This window comes from Dysidea avara, chromosome 3 (assembly GCF_963678975.1).
Source record: "Dysidea avara chromosome 3, odDysAvar1.4, whole genome shotgun sequence".
NCBI lineage: Eukaryota > Metazoa > Porifera > Demospongiae > Dictyoceratida > Dysideidae > Dysidea > Dysidea avara.
Window position 1 is genome coordinate 45,048,126 of NC_089274.1, and position 26,907 is coordinate 45,075,032.

General features: G+C 38.1%; 2 protein-coding genes across 2 annotated transcripts in view; one reads left to right on the forward strand and one right to left on the reverse strand.

Moving 5' to 3' along the window:
- Positions 1-101: 101 nt before the first annotated feature.
- On the reverse strand, positions 102-16,632 carry LOC136251223 (tuberin-like). The gene is made up of 38 exons (XM_066043637.1): positions 16,478-16,632; positions 16,315-16,401; positions 16,105-16,215; positions 15,978-16,057; positions 13,348-13,458; positions 13,196-13,282; positions 12,769-12,943; positions 12,276-12,349; positions 11,980-12,106; positions 10,813-10,956; positions 10,609-10,761; positions 10,347-10,450; positions 8,724-8,805; positions 8,355-8,510; positions 8,162-8,203; positions 8,056-8,118; positions 7,888-8,010; positions 7,466-7,572; positions 7,334-7,397; positions 6,842-6,964; positions 6,235-6,321; positions 6,140-6,190; positions 5,948-6,054; positions 5,788-5,870; positions 5,644-5,737; positions 4,968-5,070; positions 4,724-4,917; positions 3,780-4,428; positions 3,664-3,733; positions 3,334-3,609; positions 3,249-3,288; positions 3,100-3,181; positions 2,808-2,894; positions 2,350-2,533; positions 2,025-2,164; positions 1,895-1,973; positions 1,659-1,747; positions 102-1,604 (listed from the first exon to the last, which is right to left on the reverse strand). Exons 1-38 carry the CDS (start codon positions 16,541-16,543, stop codon positions 1,449-1,451), a joined length of 4,650 nt encoding a protein of 1,549 aa, XP_065899709.1. The 5' UTR covers positions 16,544-16,632; the 3' UTR covers positions 102-1,448.
- Positions 16,601-26,907, forward strand: part of LOC136251224 (uncharacterized) — a 12,715-nt gene continuing 2,408 nt past the window's right edge. The window contains exons 1-14 of the mRNA XM_066043638.1: positions 16,601-16,771; positions 18,491-18,567; positions 20,278-20,371; positions 20,425-20,484; positions 22,325-22,405; positions 22,457-22,561; positions 23,410-23,519; positions 23,575-23,717; positions 24,001-24,132; positions 24,876-24,975; positions 25,320-25,431; positions 25,644-25,864; positions 26,669-26,744; positions 26,793-26,903. Of these exons, the coding sequence (XP_065899710.1) occupies positions 16,712-16,771; positions 18,491-18,567; positions 20,278-20,371; positions 20,425-20,484; positions 22,325-22,405; positions 22,457-22,561; positions 23,410-23,519; positions 23,575-23,717; positions 24,001-24,132; positions 24,876-24,975; positions 25,320-25,431; positions 25,644-25,864; positions 26,669-26,744; positions 26,793-26,903 (1,482 nt within the window). The 5' untranslated portion in view covers positions 16,601-16,711. The remainder of the gene's footprint in view (positions 16,772-18,490; positions 18,568-20,277; positions 20,372-20,424; positions 20,485-22,324; positions 22,406-22,456; positions 22,562-23,409; positions 23,520-23,574; positions 23,718-24,000; positions 24,133-24,875; positions 24,976-25,319; positions 25,432-25,643; positions 25,865-26,668; positions 26,745-26,792; positions 26,904-26,907) is intronic.

Consider the following 26,907-nt stretch of genomic DNA (forward strand, 5'->3'; position numbering starts at 1 on the left):
ATTTATTATGACCTTATCTTACAGGTATGTATATTGTGTGCACATTCAGCATTGAGTGAATCAAGCATTTAGCTAAATGCTTCAAAAATAATTATTAAGTTTTTCAACAGAATATTAATATACGATACATTATGCAATACACAAGTCTATGGCTATAGCTCAGTTTGACAATGGTGCTGTTTTCTTTGTGTTCATACTGCACTAAATGGCTGAGAAAAGGTTCATGAGTATGGAAAGGACTGGCCAGTAGAATTCTATTGATCACCACCACCACTGTATTGTGGGTGCTTCATGTCAACAGCTCAGCAACCAATATGATAACCTGAGGATCATGTAATACTTTGCAATACAAAAAGACAAATGAACTGAGGAGAGAAATCATTCACAACAAACACAATATGTGACCGAATTTGCGAAAAGGTACCTTTTTCACACATAAAAATTGACCCATTTTTTCAACTTTCAAACTTTGTAACTTTTGTATCATTGCAAGCATGTGTCTGTAATTTTCTATGAGTATGCCTACATTATGTGGCTACATTTTGATACAAAAAGAAAGTCAATTAGTGCAAGGAGTCAGCAGTTATGACATTTTGTTTGCTGGTATGTCAAATGTGTGAAAAAGGTACCTTTTCGCAAATCCGGTCACATATGGTAGTAACTATAGCATTTATTGCTTTAGTTTCAACCTCTGTTACCAGTTATAGAGCAAGACATTAGAAATGACCAAAACACGAACCCCCATAAACAATTGAGAATAACTCCAGCTGTGATTAATAAAAATCCACCAATTTTTCACCAGCTATACTACTTGTAAACATAGTAAAGAAAAACTTTTCAAATCAAAATTCTAACCCCCCTAAATTTGGTGGAGTTAGAATTTGGGGGAGTTAGAATGATGTATGCTTTATTATAGAGTATTATCTTTTGTCACTTTTAGAAATTTGGTTTTGTCTACTGGCTCTTACCTTGCAGTGAAGGTTCCTTTTGTTAAGACTTGCATTTTTGTAAGACAGATTTTTAGATTTTAATTTCATTCTGTATTTATAGAGAAAAACACAAAAATACTGAGTGTACTTTTTCTCAGTAACCATGCAGAGTAATGCCTCATATTTTGGTGCAGAAACATGTCACAAAATAGTGAAAATTTGGTAAGACAGATTTCTTAAAATCAAATCTAAAGAGCATTTATGATGACATTCGTATTTTAGCTACTGCCCACGCAATACTAAATCAATTGTATCTCATAATATTATGTCCATATATGGAACCATTCTCACTAAGTCCCAATGGGTTATGTTGAGGTCACACCATTACAATGCAGAAATCTTAACATGATTTTTTTTTTGATTTTTGGTCATTTCTAATGTCTTGCACTATATAAGTCTACAGTAGACGATGCTGTATACACTGCATGTGTATTGTACATTGTAATTGTTAGTATATAGTCATGTGTAGGATGTGAAGTCTTGTAGTGAAGAAACGTCTTCTAATGTCCCCTTGTCTCTGATCCTTGTGATCTTCCTCAACCTGCCTAACCAGTTTGACAAGTAGTGATCACCAGACGAGGAGGTGTGGCTACACTTGTGCACAACAGATGCAAGCTAGTGAAACAGGTGGAGTTAAAGTACAGCGCAGACAAGATGGGTGTGGCTTACATTAGCATGGAGAGCCATCTGCCTTACTAACACAGGCAGCCATTGGTCAGATATAAGGTATGGTCCACCATACATCATACTCTCCAAACCTGCAGGGTGAATGAAGTTTATATGTGTGAAGTGTTCCCATCAGGAACTAGAAATACTCATTAGTTCTCCTGCCCCCATGCTTGCAAAATTTGCTATCATGTTAGTGTAGACTATATTCAGCAAAAAAAGCAGTTACTGACTCATACCTGTAGTACACTGAGTGAAGACACGGTTCACTCCCATATCAAGTGGCTCTACTATCACTTCCACATAGTTGAATTGACCCTGAAATAAGAATGCTATTAAACAGATTATTTCATTATTGGAAATATTCACTTTGATTGTGCCAAATTGATATGGCTTTCCCGAATTATTGTAGACAATGGTGACAAAATTGTTACCAATGTGTAGCTTCTTGTTGCTATAGTGATGATCTGAGTCCATATTAGGCATGAGAGTGGCCACATGGAAAATCACTAAAAGTAACATGAGAAGATGGTCCATTAATAGTAAATCTAATGCAAACCATAACTCCCATGCAAAATTTGTCTCTAAAGCAAATCTCAACTTCTTGGGTAATAAAACTAGCTAAACTTGCTATCACTATTATGCTTTCTGGAGTAAGATTAGCTACATTAACAGTATACAATGCACAGATCACCTTGAGTAATCTCATCCTGCCAGAAGTAAGCAAATTCACCATCTGTTCCACTACGATCTAGTCCCCCCAAATAAACCACATCAGGGGGGCAGTCTGCTAGCCTCACTAACTGGCCCAACCCACTCAGCAGTTCCATGTAACGTGACGAACCAAATGTGTTGGACAAAATGTCCACCTCTTCAGTCTAAAGGATGTTACATTACACTGTAACACTTACAGCACACTTTACTATGATAGAACTCAGTTTAAGAACACACAAAGTATACAGTGGACTCTCTATGGTGCGTATTTGGGGCTGTGACCTTGATTATTACTAAACAAAAAGATGGTGGAGTACAATATACGAAATCAATAAAATCTTGTTGTGAGCAAAATCTAAAGTGAGTGTTTTCTGTTGAGTTGTTAGTTTGGAGTCTGCTAAAGAAATTTCACTGTGTAAAAGTAGCTAGTTAATATACCTGATTCTTGGCAGCATACACTATGCCAATCTTGTGAGTCTCATAAGGAGGAATATGATCTATCACTTTCAGTGACCTGTTTAGTACCTAAACAGTGAAGACATGGCTGACACGGTGAGATGGTAGCAGTAATATATTTGTAGCCAGACCCCTCTTCTCTAATGGACAAGGAAAATAACAGTCTGGTTACCCTATACTACAAATTTCTTATGCAAAGTATCCAGATTCTTTCTTTATTTCAAAAACAACAAAGAATTGTCCACAAAAAAACTAGAGAGGCATAGTAGCTCACCTCCCCTGGTGGCAAGAGTTTTGGAGTCTCCGTAGAAACAGGACCTAACATGGATGAGTGGTAGAGTTGAAGAAAGACAAAACTAAAGACAAGAAATGACACAAATTTGAAAGGTAATTTTTATTTTCAAAACATAATTGTGATCTCACCTTGGACTCTGACAGCACTCTTCATCATTTCGTAACATGCCTACATTTCAAAATATCAACTATGACAGTACATTTCAAAACACACCTTGAGAATAGTGTGAACGATGTAGCTGCTTAGCAATGGTTGATGGTGACAGGTTGTGTTTGTTAGAGTAGAAGCCAGTATCCACAGAAATATTGTTTTGTTGCTGATTTGCTACTTTCTGTTGTTGCTGCTCTTGTTGCTGCATAGCCACAGATTCATCCTTGTTAGGTTGTGGTGCACAACAATTAGAAGACACATCAACTCCAGTAACAATAACGGCTTCTTTAGTACTATCATCTTCATCTTCTTCAACACTACTGTCATCATCTGTTTCATCTTTAGTTGTAAGGCAAGTGGCATAGATTGCACCAAACTAAGACTATAGCTAACCTGGGGATTCCCCTTGTTGTGTGAACCCAGGAGGAGTCATGTGAGCCACATAGTGAGCTACAAGTTTCACCTGAAAAAACTTTATAAATAGAAACTGTATTTTAAGTAAATCAGACCTGTTCTTCATCAGTCAGTTTTCCACTTCCTTCATGAAGTGATGGTGACTTCACATTCGACTCTTCATATGACATCAGAGGTGGGAGGAGCTCTAGTGAGCATGTTGAGGTGTGTCTGGATCGTTCACCAGCAATCACTGCAAGCTGTGGTGGGTGTGGCTCCTGAATAGCCAACACATCCTCACCATTATCAAGTTCTAATTGAAACAGTCGTTCATCACCTAATCCCACACTGAGGTCAGATGATGTAACAGCATCATCTCCATTTCCTGCTAACTCTAAATCATCAATGACATGATTGGACAACTCCAAATTGTCACTCTGACCAATCACACCACTGGATTGATGTGATAATGATGTAGTCTCCAAGATGTCATTAGTGTGGGTGGAGCTAAACATGGGTGTTCCAGTAGCAGCCACTCCCACTTGGTTCTGCAACCTCATCAGCCATGAGATGTTGCCAGTTGGTCGCCGTATTAGCACCTCGGCCCACCCAAAGTTAGAACAAAGCAAGGAGTCACTGTGACAGGCAGGTGTGTCACCATTGGTTGTCTGTAGCCCTCCTGATGTTGTAATGGTAACTAAAGCATTGGTAAGAAGCCATGTCTTCGACTGTCCACCAGATAACAGTTTATCAATAGCTGCAGACCTGTAGTGAGACAAACAGTGGACTAATGTTCAACAAAAGCAACCATTACATTTTATCCCACTAAGTACCCACAAGTACGATAGCCCGTATAACAAACAGTATATCAAAATCTTGACACTAAAACTGCAGAAAAAATTGACTTGATCCCCAAACAATTTGCAATCTAGGAAAGTGGCTAAGAAGGCAAATGTGAACATCCAAAATTCCTACTTTAACCACTCTAGGAGTCAGTGCCCTTTTGCCAATATTTAGCATTTCACAAAGCATCAATTAATATAAAAAACTTGCATCTTACCTGGCTGGTTGACTGAAGACACTAGCAAAGGTATAACGTGCCAACATATCAAGACACACTTCCACCATCTCTCTTTGAAGTTCACTAGGCAACATGCGGCTACTACTCCTGTTAGTTGATCCTGGTGACACCTTCTGTTGTTGTCCATCACCATCTTCATGTTGTCTGGTGTATGTGTACTCCTCTGACAAGTGCTATATCATGTGATGTCATTGTCACTGTTATTGTTCCAATTATAACACACCTTGATAATAAATTTAGCCAATGATCTTCGGTAGTGTATACGAGCTCTGATGAACCAGATGGTAATCACATGATACGCCAGTGCAACAACATAGGGAAAATACCTTAAAAGGAACAAAATATAAATTACAAAAACAGCTAAAGATGATTTGCTACCCTAGTACATAACGTGACAGATCTGTGCCAACATACGGTAACAAAGTGATAGTGTAGGAAAGACATTTTTCTGATTAATGCACAATATGTTGTTTGTGATCATTATGATAATGTTAGAATTGTTCACTTTGACCATATATGTACTGAATTATAAAATATTTACAGATGCTAACTATCATACTACTCAAAGTAACTATAGCTACAATACAAACTATAAACTATTAGTGACCAACAAACTGGATCACTAATCGACCACATATGCCTATAAAGCACATTTCACACCAATAGTTGCCACATACCACACTCTACTGCTTTAGTATAAAAGAGATCACATTGTGAGGTGATCACTAGTTCATTAGTATCATGTATGCACTTTTCTGGCTATGCAACACACTACCATGTACCTTAACTTTACAATTTCAGGGTGGGTATAGAAATGTAAATGATCTGCAGTATATAATCTAAGCTTAATGGCTTGTCTCACAAAACACCACTATATCACCAGCTTGTAAGTTACTTACTTTCTAGCATCAGTGTATGGGAACACAATAGCGAACACACTCAAGTATTGCTGCTCCACAAACCCGGAATACAAGGAGGGAACTGCTACTACATCTATGGATCATGTGATCCAATAGTTACATCATACAATGTAATCAGCTTACTGCTGAGACACTGTAACACTGGAATAGCCATGGTGGGTGTGGCTGATATCTGACTCATCTTCAGCAGGATTGCGGGCAAAACTCTTGATTATGGAAATAAAAATAATATGACATGTACTACTATGCATATACTGAGTGGATAATTGATTGTGGTATTCACCTGGCCATAGTTTGTTGTAGTTCCAGTGAGCACACTGCTAGTCCGGTGACACAAAGGTGAGCACTAGCCCCAATCATTCCGTGCTCAAATGATTCTACTAGTATATGCTAATGGTAGAAACAATCAAGTGAATGATATCACTGTATGTGAGGTCACATGATATCACAAGTAGTGATGCACGATGTAACAAACCTGTGACTGGCGACTAAGTGGTTTAGGGAATGTACATAGTACCTTGAGGACCTGTAAAGAGGATATGAAGTAAAGCTTACAATAATTTTACTTACTGGGTAGATAAGAGCAGAGAGATCAGACCGAGCAACACTTGAGGGAATGTTAGTGATGTGCTTCAGCCATTCTTGTTGGCTAGCAACCTGTAGTGATCACCAAAACTGTATTAATACACACAAGCACTTCAACTGCATTTATATACAGCATCATATTACAGTGCACACTCAATTATCCAAACTTCTACCATCCAACAACTTGGCTATCCGAAATGACTGCTCTATTAGAGTATTTTGTCTTAAGATGTATGTTCTATTAGAGTATTTGAACAGGGTTCTGTATATAAATGAATGGGCTTCGATTATCTTGATTATTTAACATGCCTTAGTCCCAAGGGAGCCGGATAATCAAGGGAGCATTGTATAGAGACATACATCTGAACTATAACCGTGAGAATAACTAAACTCAACCATCCACTTAATCTATGGTTTAGGGATGTGCACACTACAGGATTTCTTTGCACTTTTTAACTAAGACATCAAACTTCCTTTTGTCTATTCTGTGCAACTACAAACAACTACATACATACATCTCACTTTTAACAAATGCAGCTGGACTGGCAAACACATCTTAAATACTGGTACACACACCAGCAAACATACTCACCATGTAGCACAAAGCAGAACACAAGTCATTCATTTTGTCCACACAGCAACTAACAAGACGACGACACTGGAGGACCTTGTCCAGTGAGTGGATCACCAGAGACAACACATCCCACTCAGTCTCCTAGGCAACAGCAGAATGCAATGACACAAAAAGATATACATCAAACTGTAAATATCAGGGGTTAATCTAGGGGGGGGGGGGCACAGGCCCCCTCTGGGTTAGCTATTGCCCCCCTAAGTTTATACCTAAAGCCTTGAGAAATGGAAAGGTTTAATTGATCCCAAAGTTGTATAATCCAATAGTCAATATTCAATGGAATCACAGTAAAATTTCACCAAAATTGAGTATATTTTACACCTAAATTTTCAAAATTTTCCTGGGGGAGCATGCCCCCAGACCCCCCTAGAATCCGAAGCAACTTACTTCGCCCCCTCTAGGTTTATATTATGGGTTGAGCCCTGAATATACTAAGGTCTACTGCAAACTTACTTGCTCCAAACAAGCCAGTACGGTTGCCATGGTTTTACAATAGTCAAGAGTATACCCCTCTGACCTAAGTACAAAACAATAGTATGACAGCTCCACAGCAGAGAAGCATATACACAAATATAAACTACTTACCCACCAAGTCGTTTCTTGACAAAAGAGCTATATTGCATTGTGTGGTCCTCCATTAAACCAATGTTACATTCAGTATCCACACGAAGGTTGAGTAGAGTGTTAAATAACTGGAACAGCAATGATGTAACAAAGATAAGAGCAACAGCAAACTGGGAAGGTGCAGACAGTATGAGAGCTATTATGTGTTTACTGTATAAACAAGACAACAACCAAATATAGACTTTGCATTCTCAAGGGTTCCTAGTCAGATAGCAGCTCTAAAAGATTAGAACTACACCTAAGAATCATGACAGCAGTTTCACCTTGAAATATGCAGAGTAACACTATACTGTTATCTTCATTCAATACACTGAACTGACTCAAGACATGCAAACAATGATAACAATCATCATCCCAGTTGTTCTCTGATGGGACTATCTTACCGCTAGTCGAATGATGCAAGAAGTCTTAGATGTACAGCCAACATGGTACTGTTGCTGGAGATGGTGGACTAGAGCCTCATAGCAATCAATTGCAATTTGAGCAGGTGTCTTGAATAGTTTAGACTATTGGAAGACAAATAAGTCACACACGTGCACACATACACACACCTTGAATATCTCAAGCAATCCAAAACAAGCAACTTTAGAGTCCTGTAAGTTATCCTCATTGGCCTGTGTACACATATTACATCATGACTCTATGGCAATGACTCACCTTCTCAGCTACTACAGCACTTGAAACACACAACTGAGCAACCTGTTAGCAACAGCACACACAGTAAATGTGATGAAGTCAACCGGCAGAACTCTTGCAATATACATCACATTACAAACTGTTGACTACAAAACACAAAGCACCAACTGAATTGCTGAAATTACTCAATTACAAACTGACACTAGGTCATTACCGCACTGATGATGTGGATCAGCTTTGGTGTCCACTCTGGACTACAATCATGAGCTAGTGATACTAACAGCTGAACTGCTCTACTACGAACTTCAATATCACGATCACTGGCCAATGAGGTGAATGTTGGTATGACAACTTTGCCCATTAGCAAATCCTAAAGTAATCAAGACATTCAATAAATTGATGGAAGAAAGCATTGTGAATTAAATGTATAAGATTTCTTCCAAACTGCATAATATATATAAGTCAATCAACATCATAAAGTAATATCAAGAGTTAACTCTTGGTAATATATTGATAAGGTTATTAACAGAACACAAAAGCAAAATACACATACAGTTTTAAAGGGGAAGACTTGACTACCTACCTCATGTAATAATCGGTGGTTGGTGATAAAAGAGTTAATGACTTCTAAGGCTTTAAGTCTGACTTCAGTTTGTCGCTCAGACCTACAGTAATGACATCATTATGTATAATAGATGAGGACACACACTGGGCATAGTGGAGACAATACACACATCAGCTGAATATCCAGCACAGAAGCAAACAGTGTATTCTCTAGTACCATATAGTTTTTACTGCAAAGATTTTATTTTCGCGAACAGTAGCTACGGTAATTAAATTTGTGCTTATTTGCGTTTTCTTGCCCTGTAACTCTACATATTATTGTGTCACCATGAAATAAAACAACCTGCATATCCTTGAGAGGGTGTGCAGTAAACTGGTCATCATGCAGTGCACATCCTCGCTTTTCAATAATGCAAGTTCCTTTTCAATGTCAGGAGTGCAAAATGTCATGAGGTAGCCATGTATACAACTGCTTAACAATGCCTCTCTATTCTCTTCCAATGTGTTTCCAGTAATTGAAATAAACGTTTTAGCAGATTTTATTATCGCAGAGATCTGCGTTTGCGGAAATTTGTGTCTAGCTCTATTCATGAAAAATTATAGACAAGGTAAAAATCTGCTATACTGTATTACTGTATCTTACACAGAAAGTGAAATTGTATTGTGTACATGTCATGTAATCCTAGTGTGTGATATACAGTACAACAATATTATTCTATGGCACACTTAAGAGCAAGTAAGCAATTTCTTTCATTTGGAAATGGATAAATGAATGTAGCAAATGCTCTGTCCTCACCAGGCAGAGCTCTTTACCCAAAGTTGCAACAAGATGCAGCTACAGGCTAGGATAGCACTTTACAATGGTTGAGCATGGAAAAACGATATGTTATATAACATCCACCAAAAAAGCAGAGTGAAATTTCTTGTGGTTAAAATGTTGAAAATAAAACTAGCTTTAAGATCAGCATTTGACTGTACTATATCACCTACATATTTATCAGCAGGAAAGAAGTTCAGAAAAGTGGATCGAATAAAAACAAAGTATGTATGAATAGCAGTTAAGTTGAAAGCAAGGTGATGGTGTAAAACTCTGTGTGTGCACACAGCATCTAGAGGAGCCTGGGAGTATGCTCCTAAGTTTAGACTTCTCAGATTGCTTCTGGTGCATTCTCAACTGACCAGACGTAATAACTGTATCTGATGCATTCTCAGCTACAGTAGCTTTTGCTTAAATTTAAGAGTTTTGTGGCAGCAGCAGACGAGGTGAAAATGTTTATCAGATGTTTAAGTTCATTGAAATGACAGAATTCTTGCAAAGCAAACAATTCTATGCCCCCTTTTTAGTCAACATTTAGACCAAGTAGCAGGTGTATCTCACCCACATTCGCAGCACTACATTTTCAATAGTAACAAGGCAAATTATGACTGCGTTATCTTCAAGAGTGTCCACTACAATTTTGCAGTGACAGAGTACTGTACACTCTCCAGCAGTTGTTCAAACGTAATAATGATACAAGCAGTAAACAATGATACACAAAAATTTTTTCTCTCAAAAAAAATCATTTTGCCCCTCCCCTTGGATCGTTTCCTAGATAAAGGCCTGCATACCGTGGACACTACACTGCACAATATGACTTCTCACCTGTAGAATCTATTCAAAAATGCGTTCACTTTTATCAGCCAATCTGGTTGGATAGAATGCAGTGACTCAGCTCGGAATGATAACAATGACAACACTGAAGAGAGCTACAGTGACAATAAGAGTATCACAGAACATCATGACATGATCTCATTAGTTATGACATCATGTCTGATGACATATATGTGGTGTACAATACATCCTTGTTACTTTATTCTATTTAAACTATATAAAACTCTTTAGCCTAACAACAGCAGCCTCTTACTGGACGATAGGGCAGGCATTTCTCCACCAAAGCAAAGAACATCTCCAGAGAACCATTGAATTCACTAGTATGATGGTAATTCTCAATGGTTGCTATGGTGTCACTGAAGCTTCCAACTAGCATGTTATCGGGTGGTAGATTGTCCCGCTTGGCCTGCAGAATAAATTTAAAATGGAGGGAAATTCTAAATAGTGCCCCACTCACCTCAATGTGGTCGGATACCACCATCAGAATGCCGATCACATGATCCCACTCAATCAGTGATAAGCCATGGCCGTATTTGCGTACCAGCCGTGCAATGGATAACGATACCTCGTAGACTACAATCAAATGTCCAGACAGTGTAGCCTGCACGGTACAAGGAGAAACTGTTAATACAATACATGACATTATATACTATACAGTACATTTATCTAAGTAACAAACACTTCTGATCACTCTATTGGCTATTGGAGTATTTTGCTATGCCAATGACTGTTGTATTAGAGTATTTCAACAAATCGAATAACTGAGAAAGTTCCAAGTCAAGTTTCAAGTCACCACTGAGTCTCTACATTCAACATAGATTTGTTATTAAGATTCTAACTCCATATTACACCAGCATTAGTAGCTTACATGCTGGTGGTATCTAGTGATCATCAGGAGCACTTGGACAAGGGAACATGTAACTCCATAAATAGCAAAATTCAAACATGGCTGCAGTGTACTATAAAAAGGAATTTTAAAATATTCATTAGGACATTATACAGTGGTACATGCTCGAGTACGTCACATTACCGGCATGAACAAAGCAAAGCGATGGAAACAAAGCTGAATGACATGACAGAGAATGGTTACCAGGACAGCTAGTCTATTGACTAGTGACACAAAATTACTCTGGTTGACTAGTCCAAGCTTTTCCTTTGGCTTTGGTGGCCTTCCTATCCAAGCAGTTTTGTTACCTTGATGCAAAATGATGTAGCGGCCTGTTCTGTGTATCCCTGTTGCATGCAAGATGTGAACAATGATAAATGTCAATAGCTTAAGACACTGTGCCCATAATCTTAGTGTATGGAGTTGCATGCTCCCTTGTGATCACACCTGACATTATGTGCGGAACAGCTATAAAAAAAAACAAAATTAAAAAAAAAAACAAAAAAAAAAACAGTGCAACTCTCCAAAATGGACACTTGGAAGATATGTTAAATAACACTTCCTCTTTCAGAGGTATAAAATCTCTCTCCTCATTATGCAGTTGAGTGAAAAATAGCACTTTTAAATGAAAACCAATAAAACTTGCATAACAAAATTCATAAGACAGTACCAATAATACCATTGCTGTATTCATGAGGCATACAAGATGTACACTATAAAGAGATGGGAGTATGTTACCTGTCGAATGGATGGCAGGACTGAGCCAAAGGAGTGTTTCAGTGACTTCACTTTAAAAGGACCCCACAATGCCATCCCAATGTAGAACACAGCTCCTCTCAACAGCATTGGATCTGATTCACTGGATCTGTTTGAGATAGTAAAGTAACTACACCTACTGGTTACGTTGTCTCTTGATGTCTTGTAACTACACCCAACGACCATGCTTCCACCTCTATGTAGATTGTGCACTTAAACATGACCCCATACACATCATTCAAGCCCCACCCCTAGTATACATACATAGCCACACCCACCTGTTGTTCAGCAAAGAGCACAGTGTGCACATGCCGCTGTGTCCTAAGTGGGTACCCAGGAACTTCCGCATGATCTAAACAATAACCAGAACAATACTCTAATACAACATTCAGTGATGGCACAGTATAGTGGGACCAGTTCCATTATCTGAATATCTATGTGCCAGTTCAACCACAAAAAGTGCTCAGATATTTTCCATTCCAATGAGAGAAAACCATCATTAGGGTGTTCAAAACACAATTACAAATACCTTGGCACATGCAACTACTCTAATAGAGCATACATCCACTCCACAGCTAGCAAAATACCCTAATAGAACAGTCACATCTAGTTGTGGTATAATCTGCATACCAATAACAATTTAATGGACCCCACTGAAATGTGGACATCTCACTGAAAAGGTCACTTTAACATGTTCGTTCCCATAATAGAATAGCTTTCATTTGTTAAAATAGTATAACCAAGTATGGTATCATCATTTGCACCACTCACCTGCCAGCTCTTCTCACAAAATCGTTCCACGTTGAGAGTGTGGCACAGTGTGGTAACAAATGATACTAATGCATCAACTGGCAAACAGCTGTAACAAATTATAGCATTCAGCAGGTCCAGAAATAGGCCCATGTTCCCAAATGAGTCCGGCTTCTTGGCAATGTCACATGCATACCTATTTATACAAAATGAGAAATAATTTTACAGTAGATAAAACACACATTGATAGCACAAAATCTTGATGACCTAAAAATGACAATTAAACTGTCAAATTTTGCATATTCGACAAAATCAATATTGATGAAAATTTTAATAGCTAGTAAGATAGAATGCATTGAACAAATTAACAACAACAAACATACATTAGTTAGACAAATTTTGGGCACTATAATTTCATACTAAGCCACTGTGAACATGATTGACTTACATCACTAGACCCGAAACAACGACATCATCAAGGTAAGCGGCATTGTAGTGCACCATATTGACCAACAGTGTTATATACTCTGACACCCTGACCGGGGGTAATGATGAAACAGCAGGTTATACAGTACAAGGGAGTGAGCATGACACACATACCTTCCAGTGGTAATCACTTCAGGTAGCCATTTTAGCAAGAATGGCCCAATAATTTCTTCAATGTAGTCAACTTTCTTCCCATTTTCAGTCAACACTTTAAGTAGTTCAAACCTGTACATTAATATTATGTCAACAAATGAGGACAGCATATGTCACTTTACAGCGTGAGATATAGTTTAGTTCAAATTCTGACTGCTCTATTACAGTATCATACAGTATGATAGTATAATAGTAGGGACCACAAAGGTGTAGGCGTGGCCCATGAAAAACACCAAAAACAAGCCTCCCATTTCCATGAAGCAGTATTGATTAGGTAACACTAAGCCCAAACAAGTCTTCAGATCGACCCGAAATGCTTTCAACAGTTACTACAGACCCTTTTTTTTAAATTATTAAACAGAATTTTTTACTGACTGACTGACTGACTGATGTCTTCAGACAAGCATAACTCAATAATGACTAAGGCTACCGGCTTGATTTTTTCACTGTTCGACATCATTTCAGCCGGACTTTTGCCTTTTGGCATACCGCAGTACGTACAATGCATTCTTCATGGATTTACCAGTGTCCTCCTTTGTGTCCCATTCATCTTTGCTGACAGTGAAAGGTGTCAATTTAGTATGCAATTTAGATGCAGTATGCGTGGGTTCACCAATCATAATAATTTTATTTACAAAAAAGCTAACAAACAAGTACACAAAAAAATTTGGAATTTTCAACTAGAGTAGGGACCATAGCACACCAATAAAAAGTACTGAAACAAGCTGGAGTAGTGCACAATATTAAATCACAGTAAAACAATAAGAAGTGTTATATCCCTACCGTGCTCAAATGAAATGCACAGTTGGGATATAACACTTCTCATTGTTTTACTGTGATTTAATATCCAGCTTGTTTAGTATCATGCAGTATATGTACATGCTTATTGAGGAAGATAAAGATGTTTTGCTGATAATCTTACTTTGTATTGAAACGTTGCCAGTGAAATTAGTGATTGTGAGTTGTTACAATGGGATCTTAGGAGGATATATGAGTGGACCTTGACTTGACTGTTACGACTAAATCCACTCAAGTGTGAAGCCTTGAACATTACCAACAAATGTTATCCCTTACATTTTAATTACTATATCGGATCTCATTTGATATGTCGGGTCCAGAAAGTGAAGTACCTTGGTGTTTTTGTAACTTCGAAATTGAACTGGTCCAACCACTGCAAATATTATGTACATAAGGCTATAGTTTGTCTTAATCATCAATATCTTCGTCATATTATATTTGGTGCTTCATTCTCAACCAAGAACATTGCATATAAGTGCCTTGTGGGACCTCATCTTGAATACTGTTTGGTCTCCGTTTCCTTCTGCTAACATTAAATTAATTTAATCAGTGCAGTGCAGAGCAGCCCACTGGATCTGTAGCACCTGAAATCCACAATCACATCAATGGTCCAAGTCATCAGACGATTGAATTGCAATGGCCATCCCTGCAGTCTAGACAGCAATTCTTGTCACTGTCAATTTTGCATGATAAAGTAGGACCTTGATTATCCGAACAGTATAAGTGACTGCTCTATTAGAGTATTTCGCCATTAGGTGAACGTTCTATTATGTTCTATTAGAGTAGTTGAACACAACTCTGTATATAAATGAATGTGCTTCATTTATCTGAACAAATTCAGTTATCTGAACACTTTTACGAGTGAGCTGGCACACAGGTGTTTGGATAATGGAGGTCTTACTGTATCTGGAATAAATTTTAGTGATTATTTTGAGTTCAATAAATTGTGTACAAGGTCACACTCCCTAACTTTGAAACTGTTTTCTTCTACTATCAATGTTTTTTGTTACTCTTTTTTTTGTATCTGTGACATTCTTGTGGAACACTACTCCAGTAGATAATTTAGCCCAAAGTCAGGTTAAATATTTCAGATCAAAACTGGAACAGTTTCTATTCTAGAGTATCGTGATTGTTCTTAATTTAGTAATTGTATCGTGTATGTTGTTTTGTTTTGTAATTGTTGTTTTGTACCTGTTTGAATTGTATGTAAGGATATCACCTTGTACAGGCATCTGCCTTTTGTGTATCTCTAAACAATTTGATAACAATAATGAATTTTGTGGTTGTGGCACACAAAAAGCAGCATGTACACAAATACTTCACCCTCACAATTTTGTGATTATCAGGATTATACTATAATTATGTTGTGTAACAAGACAAAACTGTGTGAAAAACAAATTTGGCTTTTCAAAATCCAAAATTTTACTAATTATCTGCAAAATGCACATTAACAATTGTAGATGGGCCTGGATGGGGGCCTATGTGTTGGGAGAACTTCCCGCCAGTGAAACATTTAAGGCAGTGGCAGAAGAAAAATGTAATAATAGCAGTAATAGGAAAAGAAGAGCTACAAAAATGAAGCGAATAAAAGAGGTTATAGTTCCCTTCAATCACAATTAGATTGCTCTCACTGCGATGGAAATGGTCCCAATGTCATAGATATTTCACCAGATGTGCATGTGGTATATCACATGATTTCCAACCAAATGTGACTGTTCTATTAGAGTATTAGCTTACAAGTGTATGTTCTATTAGAGTATTTTAACCCATAACGGCATACATTGAAATCTGACCTTTGACAAGCGTCTTCAGGAATGTTGTGGTCCTTTATTATAGCAAAGAAATGTGACCTCAGAACTCCCAGCTGAGCTAGCTGTAGAACAACTTGGTGTAGCTGTTCAATACACAATACAGCCATACCTGCCCTGACACAAGTGCTGTAATGAAGTCCAGAGCAAGATGACGCACCTCAGTGGGATTGGACTCCTCCAGTAAATCTCTTATTGCTAACCACAATGCTTCTACAGCATGCTACAGTAAAATATGTATACATTGATTTATAGCTATAGTACAATTGTGGGGATATTCGTGTGCTCTTCTGTGCACTTACATTTACACACCCCTACTCACCTCCTCTAGTCGTTGGGTGTTTACTAGCTCGCTGAGCTCTTTTAATGCCTTTGTGCGCTGTGCAAGTGGCACGTGACTGCCTAAAAGCTGTGCAAACACAAGACACATTATATAAAATCACTGAGGATTGTAAATATTTAACAGTATTTAATTACACACGCACCGACAATACATCGTCATGAAAGAACGTCTGTGGCCAGTTCTTTTCCTCTTCCGCAGACCCTGCCATTGTAACACAACGCCACTAGTAAGTGATAAATTAAAGTTACGCAACTTGATACAGTTTTTCTAACTAGTGCCCACCGATAACGTGATTCAGCCCTACACGTATGTGTTGTTGACGTGTACTAGAGCGCGAAACACGGAACAAGACACAAAGTGGTGACTATACTGCGGTATGGATTATGGTGGAACTGTGGAGAACGAGTCGTTGGATCAATTACTAGGAAAATGGAAGGTAGTGAACTAGCTTGTTATCTCATACATACGGTCTGATGTTTGTGCAAACACTTGCGCAAAAGCCTCGTAGTCACAGTCGGATAAGATGTAAAATAAATGGAAACACGTGTCAATGGAGTAATGCCCAGTCATACAAGTGTATGTGCAAGATATAAAAGCTGTACACCATTATGCACCTATCAATGTCAAGCCCCACCCCCCCCAGTACGGGCTATGTGGGGCGTTAGGAGGGGATTTGAACTTAAATTTTGCCCCCAGGGGTGGGGAATTTGAACAAGCGCTCTATAGTAGCATAGATCCTTTACAGTAGTTTTATAAGTGAAGCGCGAGAGAACACTGCGTGATAAAACTGCAGCACCTCGTGTACTTTATCACTGTGGCTTCTGTTTTTACAACACGTTGGTTGTCAAATCCCCTTCCTATCCCCACCTCATAGGGTGGGACTATGTGGGGATTTGACCTGATAATTCACCCCCAGGTAGGGGAATTTGACTTTCCACTTGATCAAATCCCCACTATATCCCCACCCTCCCCGTACTGGGGGGGGTGGGGCTTAACATTGATAGGTGCATTAGAAACACAACGGGGTGACACACAGGCACTCACTGTAGGTAGATCTGCGACCGCGGTCTAAGTCAAAGGTCAAGGCCACCAAAATCGTGCCAATTCAACGGTCAAGGGTAAAAGCTTCCAGCCCACAATTGAAAAGTGCTGAAATATAGTCGCTAAGTCACCGGTCAAAGGTCGAAAAAGGCTCTTAGTCACAGGTCAAAGCGAAATTTCGGCCGGTTAAACGCGGTCGCAGATATACCTACAGCGTGTACCTATGTGACACCCCCTTGAAACATAAATTCAAATGTGTTGCAATTGTACTAGTAAAAGTACAGTGGTACAATGTACCTTACAAAATTATTGGTGACCTTGAAAACTGTTGAGTCAGTCAAGTTTTCTTCTTCTTAAGTGTACGGAACTAGACCTTGTAGGACCAAGAGGCCTTAGATTAAAGCTTCACTGCCACTTATGTACTGTTAAGCCAACTCCTGATTCATATAGACAATAACACTGTAGTGTTTCCTATATATCAGTTGGAAAGTTGTAAAGTTAAGGAGTGACATGTATATATGGGTTTGTCACATGTAAATGGCTTCATTTTCACTTTATGTTACCTTTTTGCTGGAGCAGGGGGCTCTTCCAAGGGCACCAAACTCAACCTTATATAAACCTGTGCTACATATTGAGCAGAGCCAGTCCACTTTATAAGAATTCAGCTACAATCATGTTCTGGTTGAGAAATGTGTATGAATTAATAAGGATGCAAGTGGCTGCAACTGTAAATGCCAGACATAAAATTTATAAATTTAAAATGTTTATGCTATCATTTGTAGTGTAGACATTGGATTGCATGACCAATTGAATGGCGGACACCTTGATAATCAGGACATGGTCCCATTTGTATGTGTACACATATTTAAACTCCTGAAATCAGGTACTGTACAACAGAAATTTTTGAAAACTTGATGAATCCACACTTTGAGGAATTAATTGTTACCGAAAATCAGGAAATTATAATGTGTATACACTTTTAAGGTGCTTTTTTACGAGTTACAAGTCGACAAATTCATCAAATTTGTCACCTTTTTTCTTTCATCAAAATTTCTTGTCGTACAATACTGTGTAGTTTGTATGTATGTAGTGTGTGACCTCATAACTCTTACAGGTATTGGACATAGAAGACAATACAAGTGACAGGTCATCTTCATCATCAACTAGCAATGTAGACACTGACCTGGCTGGGTATGTGTGTACATGTAGTAGCAATAGTTAACTAAAATCATGGTAACAGTATCCTATTTGATGAGGGGCTAGGGTGACACAACTGCATGTAGGAGGTCAGTGGTCAAATTCAACAGTGAAGTTGATGCCAAGTCAATGGTGATAAGCATATATGGTTGCAGGACACAAGTCAAACACTGAATGGCTTTAGGTCACAGGTCAAAATGAAGTTTTGGCTGGTCAAAAACTGTGTTTGTGGTTGTAGATCTCCTGTGTGTCTATATGACAACACTCCCTACAGCAAGAGCGGCCCCAGGAATTTTGGTGACTGGTTTCCAAACTTTTACTATTAAAAAAATTAAATCTAGGGGGGTGTGGGGGCAAGATTTTCCAGAAAATTGTGTAATTTGAAATGGAATCTCAGAGGCATAGCCAGGATTTTTTAAAGGGAGATCAGTTCCAACAGCAGTATTGAGTTACCAGAAGCAGGGGTCTGGGGGTGCAGCCCCCAGCTGCTGAGAGACTTTCAATGAATCAAAACTCCATATTTTATGCAAAAAATAGTATAATGCATATGACCAAGAGTGAATAATAGAGAAGAGAGTATCCATCTGCCATATACCATATCAAAAATGATCCTGTAAAGTCTGCTTGTTAAAACATTTTCAAAGAAGGTGTTAAATTAGTCTATTAACAAGTGGTGTGCACATAGGCTTTGTATTGTGTGTAAGTGTTAAAGGTGATGATTACTAGATATGAACACTTTTATGATACCCTACATTTTACTGAAATATGCAGAAAGACTTAACAGGATCATTTTTAACATGGTATATGGCAATTGGATACTCTCTTCTCTATTATTTACTCTTGATATGACATAGCTATATAAGTGCCCGGGGATGAAGCCTGTACTCATATACCTGTACCTAGTGGACACAGACAGCATAACACATAGAGACACATATAGACATCTTTAAGTGATAGTTATCTCACTGGTATAGGGACCATGGATCCACTGATATAATTAGAACGACTTACAATCAATACATTATAACTACAAAATACAGTAGCTAGCTAACTATTAAGAGAAACACAAAATGTGGCTGTTCTATTAGAGTATTTCAATCTAAACTTTTGTACTATTGCAAATCACTGTAAAATATAATTTTGAGTACCTGAATACACTTGACCAGTTTCTGGAAACCTCAGAAACCCCCCTAGATCTGTCCCTGTGTTTTCATACTTGGGAAAGTGGTGATATTTAGATGTTGTTGAATATATTACAATCATTTATTTCTCAACTTTTGTCTGTTGCAGTTACTAACTAGTTAATTAACTACTCAAATAGAACAATCTTCAGTTATATTTCTAACAGATTTTTTTTTATGCTAGCAATGTACATATGTATTTTCTCAAAGATTTCATAGGTGAGATATTTTTGCTCTCAAAAGGAAGTTGATATTTATATATTCAATAGTTGCTGTGCTTTAGCTGAACCCTCGTTATCCCTTCTATTCCACAAATCACTGTCTGAGTAGTAATGCTGTGCAGTCCTTTAAATACCATTAAAAAGTACTTCAATAGGATAAGAACAAAATATTGATATGCACACACCCTGATTCATCATCGCTTTTATAAAGGAGAAAAAAACATAAATTTGCATAGATATCTGTCTGTCAGTGGTTGTGGGTTTACTTTTGTGTACTGTGTTGATTATGGGGTTATTGCTAGGGTGGAATTCGCTCTTGACGACCATGGAGATGTCACCTGGTTGTTACCCTCAGGGGTTGAGGTCAATGGTCTCTTCTTGACAACGTCTTATCGGGTAAGCAGCTAACCCCTTCCTCTTTGTGTGCAGCATTTTATACTCCTCCTTAGCTTGGAGAAGAAGATATAAAGTTTATTGATAACACCAGTGGAGCGTCATACAAGTTTAGTGTGAGTTGAGTGTACATGTTTGCAGATCATACACACTTGGTAGAATACAATATTTACTAACTTCAGTGCAACTCACCCATCACAAATAAAGCTTTCGTAATTTGTCCAGCTTGGAAAAAGCATTACATACTAGTTAAAGCACTGCCACACATACAATATGGAAATAAAAGCATGAGGGCGTGTGTGAGAGACTAATATAGCACGAGGTGAAGCCGAGTACTATGTTAGGCTCAAGACCAAGCCCGAGTGCTTTTATTTTCGTATTGTACAAACATAGTGCCTTTAACTGGTTTAGAGTGCTGTCTTGTTGTCTTGCTTGGAATGTTTGTTTCATGAATTCAAACCGCGTCGGTTTTCAGCCATCAGACAATTGGTAAGTGTCTATGTAGTACAGTTGTGGTAGTAATACAAGCAAATAGTATCTTTTTGGCTACTTTTGGCAATTAAAAATGTTACGCACATGATTTGTTTTTCGTATTTATTTTCCAATCAATGCATAACTGTTCTTTATTTTCCATAACTGTACTTTGTTGTGACGCAAATGGAAAATATAGCACACTTGAATGTGTTACGGAAAGTAGAGCACTCTTTCGCTTTGATCTCGCCAATGCAAGGTACTTTAATGTACAAATAGAGCAACTCTTTGTGGTGCAATAAAGCACTGTTTGCCAGAGTTAAGTGTAGTTTATGAAATTTAAAGTACACTTTTTCCTTTGATCTCGCCCACGTAAAGTTCTATTTTCATGCTAAGGTTTATATGTGTGTATAATATATAATGTCATATTATGCAGTATTTTCACATGGACACTCAAAAGTGTCCAGGTTGAGTAACCCACTCACAAGCAATCATCAGATGATGGTATTTATTGAGTGATAATTGTCTTCTAAGCACTATGTATTCACCCAAAACCACAACTCACTTTTACTACTGCTTTGTAGGTTTGAACTAGCTCCTTATGATATTTTATGACTTCTTATAAGAAGCTCATATGAATGCATTTACCCGGTTGAATGTGGTTTAAAGTGACCATATGAAAAGGGTGATTGTGGCCTATGTAATTGTTTCATGTGGTTTATAAACTGTACATGTTCTTTGATAATGTTCTGTATAGCCAGAATGCAGAGGAGGGCTATAAGCGCTACTTATCTATATTGCTCTTAATTGCATTCTTTTCTTTGGTATTTCACGTAACCCTCAATAGTCGCAATACTAAACTGAAAATGATGGGGTTCACTGGGGTTCGTTAGATATTCAGATCCTCCTTCACGTAGGCTTCAAGGCTATGTACTTTGTTTTCTCAAAGCACTTGAGATTCGTGGTAAAATTAATAAATTGTGATTTGATGCATTCAACTTCACTAGACTTGTCACCTACGTTTTCTATAATGAAACAACGACCCTTCGCTACGTTACACTGAGATCGCTGTTTTACCCTCCTCAACAAAACAGATTTTGCATAATTTATTTTATTGGCGCATTAAACTCTGGCTTTGTTACCAGCTAATTCAGTGGGGTTTGCTGGGGTTCACCACGCCGTTAGATTTAGAAATACATAAACTTTCAAATGCACTATAGTTTTATTATAATTGTCTTGAAATGAAGATTTTCCAATGAAAATGTACAGCTCACGTGAACGTGTCCAACCTCCTCTGGCCAGAATGTTTTACAACATGCTTCCCACACTAAATATTAGTTCTCCTGAAAAATTATTCTGCAAGGCAGCTTCAATTAGCAGACTTACAGTAGCAACAACTTTTGGACATCAGTGCGTGGTTTATATCATGTGCTGATTTGAACTCTAATTCTAGTCACATGTGACTTACAAACTCTTATCTTATAGATTGAGCTGGGTCCAGGGATGATGCGACTAACAGCTAAACTTGAGCGACGTCGTAACGGAGTGTGTATTAACTGCCAACAGGTAACACAATGGCATCAAGATTACATTATTTTTTCAGTATGTCATTATCAGATCCAGGAACCCAAGCCACCCCCACCATTGACATTCCAGTTATTGCCTGCCCTGGAAGATGGCTTCTTTTCTGACCTGGCTATCCGCAGTGAAGATGGCTTCAAAGTGAGAAGAGCCAAATATATGTGTTTAGTGATTTTCTAGGTATGCAATGGACTTGCAAAGGGTTTGGTCAAAGCTGTTTGACATCAGCTTTTTTTTGGTGTCTTCATTAACAACTTGTATAGTAATTTGCTATTTGTAGGGCATACTATATTTTTACATGGTGTTAACACCTCGTACAGGCTATACAATAAATAAACAAATAAAAACTGGGGAAGCAAATACCAAACTGTGGGCTAAAAGTATGTATGGCTGCAACAAATATTTGATCCGTTTGGATATTCGTTCATCAGGATTTTATCCAGATACTAAAGTTGTTTACTAGTAAATTATAAATCTTTACGGTGGAAATGGCATTGTTTACCATCAATATTTCTACAAGACGTACAGTTCTGCCATGTACAATTGATGACAACCACCATTGATTTTGCATATACAGTGTTTTAGGAAGAAAGTGGCTGTGCATGTGGCAATATGTAGCTGAATTCTAGCATTTTTGCATTAATCTACTGTAAATATTACCAAATAGTTCAGTATTCGTTTGTTAAAGCATCCAAATATCTGGATACTAAATTTGACATTTGTTGCAGCCCTATCTAGAAGTACTTCAGCCTTTCTTTGGCTTTCATCATGATCCTTGAATGTATAGCCTTCCTGTTGTTTCTTCCAGCAGGATTTTCCTGCATTAGGCTCCAAGCAACTGAATAGTCCTGAAAGTTTGGCAACTATGTACAATGTATAGCCAAGACTAGTTGTATAGTTACTGTGTGAAGGATCATGTGCGACATTTAGTTACCACATGTTTGTCCCATGTGGTCCTCACATGGTGATCATGTGATGTCATCGTCTAGTTCAACGTTCATCGAGTGGTCTTGGGGAACAGGATGACTGGAATGAAGTACCGAGATTGGGAAATGCTGCTGTCTGGGAAACCACAAGAACTGCTAAGGACAGTGTTGTAGTAAGTATTGAAGTGGGATTTCATTTCCAATGTTCATTCCTGTATTCCATTCCAGCTATGTGTACACAGACTCATTGCCAGTGAACCTCAAACAGTCGGTTGCTAGAGAAGTGGAGGCTTTTGCCAAAACTCATCCAAAATTATCTGAATTATCCAAATTGTGTAGTTCTTATCTTGAGAAGTATGCCTTGAAATCAAGTTAGTCTCTCTGTAGTGTGTGTGTGTGTGTGTGTGCGTGCGTGCGTGCGTGCGTGCGTGCGTGTGTGTGGTACAGTCTCTCCTGTTAATCCTACCCTCAGGAAGATTTGCCAGTAGTGATTCATATATAGATACATTGCTTCAAGTCAGTTCAACTGAGTAGGCATGACCATTTATATATTAGCCAAAGGCTTTGCTATTACCTTTGTGTGTGTGTTGTGTTTGTAATGTAGTACACTCCATACTCCACGTTATTCACTACACTCTATTATTCCTCCTTTAGCTATTACAGAGATCATTCAGGATCTCCATCAACGTATTGACACCATCAAAACCATCATCACTTCTCTACCACTGTCAGACCCTGCCAAGTTAGTGTATGCTGTTCACCAGATCACTAAGGAAGTTGGCATCAGTAAGTCCACTCACTGATGATGTGCAACATCTAATAGTAGTGGGGAGGTTTTATTTATTCTTGATAGCCTAGCAACACGTTAAGGTCACTTGTCCAACCAGCAAATTTCCTAATGGGTCTCACCTATGTGTACAGTCTGCTCTATATGGTCAAAATATTTATTCATGGGGTGACAAGGTGGTTGCTATCTCAAAGTTCCATCACAAAGTGTTATTACACCTAAAGCTATCCTAACTGCTATTACACTTAAGACCAGCCTGGTCAAAGCACACCTGCAGGAACTACCCAGCTACCCTCCCAACCTTCCATTCCTGTGTGAGCTAACAACACCACTTACCATATACGTAGTAGGAAACTGTGGTGGTGGTACTAAACATTTGCAAAATCCAATCTGCAAAAAATTTTTGGCCATCACCATGCTCCGTGATGTGTCGCTACACATCACATATAGATAACAATGGCTGGAAATACGTATACGTACTTTGGCGGGAAAAACATTGGACAAATTAAAGGACAATTTGCCAATGTTTTGTACCACCAAACTATATGGTATATAAAACTGTTTGGTATTCTGAAGCGATTCCTTCAACGCTGAGTTGTAAAAAAGTACAAACCATAGATAGGTTTTCACTGAGAAACAAACATATCGTGAACTTTCATTTCACTGTGTCCTTTCTATTAAGAAGAGGTTCTACTTTACTACATGCATTTCATACTGTATGATAATTGTTCTTGTTGTTTAGTTTGTATTCGCTTTGTTGTCTTGTGTGAGACCTACTTGAGACGTAAGGATGAACTGACCAAAGCTGAACGAAAGGAAATATTAGAGTACACCCGAGGAAGGTTAGTGTCAGAGGGGGTTGGTTAGTTTATATTTCATACCTAATTGCAAGCACTGGTTGTTAAATTAGAGGCTGTAATTGTTTGAATAGAAGACACAAGTCAATATGGTACATTAGGTTTTTGGTCATATCTAAATTGAAGCATTCCTGGTAGAAGATTAACGTTTAGAAAAAATCTTTATAACTTATACTTTCATTTACGTAAGTTGGTGTCTCTTTTGAACAGGGCTACAGTAGAGATTTAAGACTGTGTCTTTTAAGAGCTTATAGTCACACATGTTGTTTATATTATTTGCATGCAAGTCTAGTGGAGTCTGACATGTTACCCACCTGTTTATTGTGTAGAGTTCCAATGTTTCTAGATCAATCTCGAGAGGCCATTGAACTGGTACTAGAGAAATGGCAGTCAATACCGATGGATCAGAGATATGAAATAGCTCACTACCTCCTTCCAGAGGTATGTACGTACTCAATATTTTATTCAAGAATCCAATCCTCAATCTACATTTTGTTTATTCGTGTATATAAAATAATTTGTACTAGTAATCTTATATGGAAATATATGTCTTTATTTTTAAACAAGCCAATGAGGCATGTTGGAACATTTGTAAAGGGATGTCTTGATTTTATAACAAAAAAAAACAGATTTGAATTCTTTTGGTGATGTAGGTTAACAGAATTTGGGATTTGTTAGCTGGAATGGTTCGTCATGGCAAGGAGGCATTTAGCAAGGTGCACAGTCAAGTGCAGAAAGAGTCCAAGAAATTCTCAAAGAAGATTAGTGAACATATTTACCTTGTCAGCCACCTTGGGGAGATGAGAAGACTGCGTAAGCTACAGAGAGAACTTGAGGGTAGCAGCGGTGTCATTGATGTGATATTGCAGAAAGAGTAAGTTGCCATGGAGTGGCCATTAATTATCCAATAAAGCCTCACTAAGTAGTTGCATCTTTAATAAGGCCACCTCATTATAGTGACCATGTCAAGTAGGTCCCAAACATAGCTAAGGTGTACTTCATGACCTCATTAACAAGACCACCTCATTATAGTGACCATGTCAAGTAGGTCCCAAACATAGCTAAGGTGTACTTCATGACCTCATTAACAAGACCACCTCATTATAGTGACCATGTCAAGTAGGTCCCAAACATAGCTAAGGTGTACTTCATGACCTCATTAACAAGACCACTTCATTACAGTGACAGTGTCGAGTAGAGCTAATGTATAATTTGTGACCATAAGGCCACTGGACCATGTTTTTGATCATAAGTTTTAGCGTTGTACATACACCCTGTATGCGTGGGACTATGACACTTATTACACACCTGTATAGAAAGACCAACACTCGATTCCAAACTGGCCATTTTAATCCACCTAGTTAATGAGCTACCCACCTAGTAAGACCAGAAAATATTATCCCATAAATCTAATAAGACAATTTCCATTAACTACTTTCTTGTACTGTAAATGCAATGATAAAAATTTGGTAAGCAACTGTGCCCCCATTGAAAATGTACAGTAAATTTGTTTGACCAAAATATGTGGTAATTGATTGGTAAAGTTATTTGTAACACTCTAATGACATACTGATGAATGACAATTTACATGTATGTGTTTAATTGATACTAGATGGCTTCAAAAACTACTAGTTTGAAAGTTTTTCATAGTTTGCACTCACTTCTGTTTCCCCCACAGGACAAAGTTTGATGTACTTGAAGAGAACATCAAAGTTGCTAGAATGTTGCAAGTGTTCTCATCTATAGAAAGATCAGTAAGGATAATGTTGTTGTAACATTGTGTAATGTGGTGTCACACACAGCTCAATCAAGCTGCCAAACAATTGCACAGCGCTAAAAGGATGATTCTAGTAGAAAACGTACTGGAATGGAAACAGTGGAAGTTGTATGTTTCCTATGTCACCTCACACCTGGTAT

Coding starts and splice junctions, on each gene's coding strand:
- LOC136251223 (XM_066043637.1), bottom strand. CDS start 16,543: ATGGCAGGGTCTGCGGAAGAGGAAAAGAACTGGCCACAGACGTTCTTT. Junction 8,119..8,161: donor GTGCTGTAGTAGCTGAGAAG/GTGAGTCATTGC, acceptor ATGTGTACACAG/GCCAATGAGGATAACTTACA. Junction 2,165..2,349: donor GCAGGATGAGATTACTCAAG/GTGATCTGTGCA, acceptor TGTTACTTTTAG/TGATTTTCCATGTGGCCACT.